General features: G+C 26.5%; 1 protein-coding gene across 5 annotated transcripts in view; it reads left to right on the forward strand.

The window, feature by feature from the left end:
* Window positions 1-80: 80 nt before the first annotated feature.
* The window catches only part of LOC106686730 (uncharacterized), a 25,541-nt gene continuing 19,211 nt past the window's right edge, over window positions 81-6,410 (forward strand). Inside the window, exons 1-6 of one of the 5 annotated variants that reach the window (XM_014430194.3) lie at window positions 81-321; window positions 585-829; window positions 915-1,099; window positions 1,182-1,255; window positions 3,411-3,594; window positions 4,416-4,507. In XM_014430194.3, coding sequence (XP_014285680.1) covers window positions 715-829; window positions 915-1,099; window positions 1,182-1,255; window positions 3,411-3,594; window positions 4,416-4,507 — 650 coding nt within the window. In that variant the 5' untranslated portion in view covers window positions 81-321; window positions 585-714. Of the gene's footprint in view, window positions 424-584; window positions 830-908; window positions 1,100-1,181; window positions 1,256-3,410; window positions 3,595-4,415; window positions 4,508-6,410 lie in introns of all 5 variants that reach the window. The other 4 variants (XM_014430192.3, XM_014430193.3, XM_014430191.3 and 1 more) reach the window with 4 other exon arrangements.

The raw sequence follows: 6,410 nt of genomic DNA on the forward strand, positions 1-6,410 counted from the left end.
TGCGTGTTCACTGTTTTATTTCATTTCAATTTTTAAAAATTGTTGAAAACATTCACGAGCTATAAAATCTTGTTTGGTATTAAGTTTTGTAGGAGATATAAGGTTCAATGACTTATCGAAACGATTGAATAAAATTAAACAAATTTGAATTTGATCCATCATGTATTTAGTTTATTGCTTTATACCAGAGAGCGCTTATGATGGCGGTTTTGTTAAGATCTATATTAAAGGTCTTGGATTTGAAAACTAGTGATAACTTGGGCTAATGCCGACTTCTTTCGTTAAAATTATCAAGTCATATTGTATATATGAATTACAGTTGTGAGTGATCTCGGCTCTTCTTCAAGACCAATTATTTCCTTCTCTATTTAATGAATTGAGTTACTGAATCAAATCTGTTTACTTATCAATTAACATTATCAAGTATTTTGTTCCTTTACTAGTATATATTCATCTTTATTAGATTTATTATTAATAATAAAGTTATTATTTACATTAAGCCTTGTTTTACTATTGGGATAATGGTTTCTAAGGTAAATTTTCTTGTTATGTATTATACTTATATAAAATAATTATTTTTTTAGTGATTTATTTTAATCTTCATATGCCAAATTGCTGTTCTAAAGCAGTTTCCTTTAATTGACTGCTACTAAGGAACACCAATAAAATTATGATAAGTATTACTGCTTAACCTACCGATTTCCAACTATTACAATGAAGGTGGTGGCTTTGATAAGTGGAGGTAAAGACAGTTGCTACAACATGTTACAATGTGTAATGGCTGGACATGATATTGTGGCCTTAGCAAATTTGAAACCTGAAAGTAAAGGTGAACGATTAATTTTATATGAATTTGTTTGTGATCAATATCAATTATTCTTCTCATTAAAACCTTTTTTAACATCAAGTTCTAGATGAATTAGATAGTTACATGTATCAGACTGTTGGTCATCAGGGAGTAGAGCTTTATGCCGAAGCCATGAATATTCCTTTATTTAGACAACCTACCCATGGAGTCGCTTATTATAATGAAAAGCATTACACTCCCACGCCGGAAGATGAAGTAGAGGATTTATATCAGTTATTACTTAATGTGAAGGTTAGCTCAAGTTCTAAAATTTATTTTTGAAGATTAACAATACTTTTTTAATATTATATTAACTACTTTATTTTTATTTTAGGAAAATATTGAAATTGAAGCTGTATCTGTTGGAGCAGTGCTTTCTGATTACCAGCGCCTTCGTGTGGAAAATGTGTAAGTATAAAGTTATAATTATTTAAAAATATCTCTAGAAAATAGAACATACATAAGTATTACATTTTATCAATATATTATACAGCTAAATGAAATTACATGACTTATGAGCTTTCTTTAAGTAAAGGCATGGAAAATCTGTAAATAAATATTGGGTTTGAATTCACAACATTGAGGAATTTGTTAAATTTACTTATATTTTGTATTAGGGAAGGTCAATGTTATTAAAGATTTAAATTAAAAAATAATTATTTTTCTCCTGGATCTTCATGTTTTTTTTTTTCATGTAATATTTCATCTTTGCATTTCTGGGAGGTTCTTCAAAACGTTTTGAAAACTTTTCTCTTATTTTGTTGCTATTTTATTTAATAACAGCCAATGAGCTTATATAATTAGCTGAGAAAGGGAGAGAAAAAGTAGGTAATAAATGTGAATCACTACTCCAGCATGGTCCATTGTTGTGGGCAATCATAACCTCACACCATAAAGTGATTTGTATTTATTTTAATTTAGCATCTGATTTCTAAAGAAAACATTAGGGTTTCTTTATATATTGACCAAATGAAAATTGACAGCTACAATCCAATTAAATCAGTAATAATTATAATAATTAAGTAGAATCTGTAATTCATCATTATAATGACAGATCGAAGACTTTGTTAATGTTAATGTTATCTTATTAACCTGTATCAGAGTCACTGTATCATATTCAAATCTCTATCCAAATATTTGGTAGAGCCAAGTCCAGGGGATTCTATTTGTGTTCTTATTAAACCCCAAAGCTTAAGTTCCAATACTACCTTCCGGTTTTTTAAATTTACTCCAACTTACAAAAAACTTACCTTTTTTGTGTTATGTTTAATTCAGTTGACATTTTACTATTTAAATCAATAGCATTTATGTTAGCATTGAGTATTGGTCCATTTAGGGATTAGTTTTTCTAAACTCTTGAATCACTTAATTAAAACATTCAAGATTGGCTTCAGTCATGACTAAAGGTTTAAAATTACTCCTTCAAAACTGTTGTCCTCTTATCCCTCATAAAATTTTGTTTTGTTTTCATGAAATGTCTCATTACTTCTTACCATTTTGATACTAACTATACAAATACTTTATATTTATAATTATTACAAAAATTACAAGCATATTTGGACTCCACAAATTCATTAATTCCATTATTCTACAATGATGTTAGTTTTATAATGTACTGGATATAGTTTATTACAAATTCTTATAACGTTATTATAGCCAATTATCATAATAACAAATCGGGTAATTGTGAAGTCAAAATTTTGTACAATTACTGTCATCCTATCTCGAAAAATGCTTTCTTGCAAATAATACTAATGACAGAAAATAGATCTCAAGAAATTCATCTTAGCGAGCAGGATGAAAAAAAAGGAATATTGGAATTTCTAAGGACTTTAAACCATTTCTTCAATAGCTCACTAAATCTTTATTGGTGTTTCTTAATTTTGAACAAATCCCATTTTTCTTCAATATATTTATTATTATTATTAATAAATTATATATTAAAATCAAGTCCCCATTTTTCTAAATTGATGAGTAGTAGAACTACATATGATCTATTCTGTATTTGTTACAACTTAGGACTGATGTTGATCTCATCATTTTCAAGTTGACTATGCTATAGCTATGAAAAATGACTAAGTTTATATGCAAATATGAAACATCTCCTCCACAGTGGAAGTTTTTTTTAGACATGTTGACATAAAAGAAATAATAAAAATAAGCAGTAAATATTTTACTGAACAGAATTAAATCTTCTCTGCCAAAACATTGGTTTAAAAGAAACATTCTTTAACAAATTATTGTTCTTTTGGCAAGGCCTTATGAATTCCTGGAATCCTGTTGCTACAACCATTTCTTCCTGTTCAGAGGTTTTCAAATTGATCCATTATGACTGATCAGTTATAACTATGTTTGCTATATCCGATAAAATATTCATTGCCATGGCTTTGAGAATCACAGGACTGGTAATATTTATCTCTATATCAAATACATTGTTATATCTGAGAACATTATAAACGATATCCAGCGTGCTTTCAATAATGTAATTGGTTTTTTTTGTCTGTTGGTTTGAAATTATTTATTTTGATTTTGTATATTTAGCTTTGATAATTTTCTTTTTTAGGTGTAGCCGTTTAGGGTTAGTTTCACTTGCATACCTCTGGAGGCGTGATCAAGCTGAACTCCTGCAAGAAATGATTGATTCTAATATAGATGCTATAATAATTAAAGTAGCTGCCCTCGGTTTAGATCCTAGCAAACATTTAGGTTTAAAAATATCAGAAATTCAATCACACTTGGTGAAAATGGTAATTACTTTTATCTGCTATCCTAATATTACTTAGTTTTCAGTTACATATTGGCATAATATTGAATGGTATATGTTTATTTCATTTTATAAAATGTTTAGTTTAATGTTTATTATGAACAAACTATTAATTGAATTGATAGTTTCATAATTTTATACAAGTATAAATTAATATATTTTTTATTGCTAAAGGAAAAAGTGAAGAATTAATTTTTAAATTAATTGAATGTTGTGAATATGATTTATACTGAAATCTCTTTTTTTAATTGTAAAGTACTTTTTACCATATTTTTACATTTGAAATATTTCTATTTTTAAACTATTAAAATTCATAAAAACAATTTTTATGGCATATTTATTCTGGGGTGCGATAATTATTTATGATTAATAGTATTCGTCAATAGTAGTTAGTAATTTATCAAAATATTAACTTTTTCAGTTGTTGTTTTTTTTATTCAATTTAAATATATTAATACTGATAATCGATTATTTCTTCTGTACATAAATGTTCTTTATGTTGTTCTGAGACTAAAAACTTATAACACATCATCACTACGTGTTTATATATTAGTGTTTCATATGGTTTAAGAACAATTTTTCACTTAATATTTTCAAAAATTTGAGCTACTGTAAATTGTATAATTAAAAACCAACTTTTTATTTGTTTTGTTTTTCATTTTATTTTATTTTTTTTTAATAAATTGTGTGAATACGGTTAACGTTTTTATATGGGAAGGAAGAATTGATAATTTTATGGAAGACCAGCAAGTCATAAAGCTATCGGTGTGTTGTCTGTCTTGACATTGTACGAATTCTTTCCAGAATGAAAAATATGGATTAAATATTTGTGGGGAGGGAGGGGAGTATGAGACCTTCACGCTCGACTGCCCTTTGTTTTGCAAATCTCTTGTCATGTAAGTATGGCAGACTCTAAAACTTTTTATTTCTAAACCAATTCATTTATATTTATATTTATTTATATATATTAAAAGATAATTTAGGCAACACTTAAATTTAAAAAACAAAACAATTGATATTGTGTAATCAAATTTATTTCATTATTTTCATAGGTTTAACAGGGTAAAGGCTGATAAATTTAGTTGCTATTTTATTAAAACTGTATGAATCAATAAATTAGAAGATATGAATAAAAACATTATTAGTGATTGAAAGTTAACATTGTTTCACCTATTTTTACTTTACACATTGATTGTTAACTATGAGATAACTTCTAGTTTGTATTCTTATATAGGATGCCAACACTAATTATTGCAGTTTTTTAATTTATAATATTTGTGCTGCTATGAAGAAATCAGTACTTATTATGAAATATGGCATTTAAAAAACAAAACAAAAAAAAAACTGTACTACAAGTAATCTCATAGTTGGCAATCATCATGTTAAATACTAATTGAATGCTTTTTTAACATAATTATGAATGCATATAAGTTATGAGAAAGTATACTTTTCTTCTTTTAATTTTCTTATCTTCCCTTGCAGAACATTTTTTGTCAATGCCCATGTCTCACTAATCATGCTGTTTATTCATATTTATTTTTGTTATTTTTGCTATAACGTTTTTGTTGGTGGTCGATATCCTTCTCAATTTTATATTACTCTTTTGTCTGTTTTCATTGCCAGATTAAACTGACAGAGAGACAAAATTGAATTTTTTTATAATCTCCAAGTCTCTTCCTCCCCTTTTAAACATTTCTTTTATTTCCCCTCTTCATTAAGTCAATCTGCTGAAGTCTATAGCTTGTCAAACAATTCAGAATCACTCATCATTAGCATATTTACCTAACCCTTGTTTAGATCTTTAATTTATTTTAAAAAAAAATGTTTTGTTTTCATGTTATGTACTATTGAAATACGTGATTAACTGAACAAAATTAAAGAAACTTTCTGTTAACTTATTAGAAGGTAGTCAGTACTCACAGAATGTACACTCAACTCTTGTTGTAAAGTATTTGAATTTAATAAATTCCCTAATGTCTGAATTATTACAATATCAATTGTTTATTTTATTGTATGTTTTAAAATTTCATGCTTGCTTTTATTTTATGTAAAAGTGTGTTTGTGAAAGTGCGTTGGCATAACAAAATAATTATTTTTTATGTAATTATTAATAAATAAATTATTACAACTGATTACAATAATAAATTGACAGAAATATATTATTTGTTTATTTTTGAAAGTAAATTTGAAGAATATAATCACTTTTATGCTGAATTATTCCATTAAGAATATATAATAACAAGAATTTTTATCATAATTTATTTTGTGAAGGTAATTGAATTATTTGACTTGTATCGTCATTCAATTTTTCCATGTCGATTTGTTGTCTAATGTTTATAATTTAGTTTGATAAATAGTTTTAAACTATATTCATTGATGGAATAATGGACCTAAATGGCCTATCAATTATTAAAAGTTAATTTCTTTGCTACACGGAATTATATCGTCTTGGCCTTTCTTAATATAAAACGTATCGTACCTTGAAGTTACAAATTAAATCAGTACTGTTTATATATTTTAAGTTAGGTTTTACAAATAGCTCATTGTCTTCATATTTACATTTTATTGTGATCATTTTTGTTTTTGTCCTTGTCAGTTTATTTATTCTACTTATAATTTCTTATAGTGCTAGCTGATTATATTGGAGGTTTCTACCATCTAATAATTACATGTCATCTTCATAGTTAATATGGTATGACATATGGTTTTCATTCTTCTAATTCTTATGAGACCTCTTAATTTTCAGTCCTGACTTGTTCAATGAATTACTCAATGTCTATCATATGAAATTAAGTGAGA

The sequence above is a fragment of the Halyomorpha halys genome, unplaced genomic scaffold, assembly GCF_000696795.3.
Source record: "Halyomorpha halys isolate HHAL.00 unplaced genomic scaffold, Hhal_1.1 Scaffold865.1, whole genome shotgun sequence".
Taxonomy (NCBI): domain Eukaryota; kingdom Metazoa; phylum Arthropoda; class Insecta; order Hemiptera; family Pentatomidae; genus Halyomorpha; species Halyomorpha halys.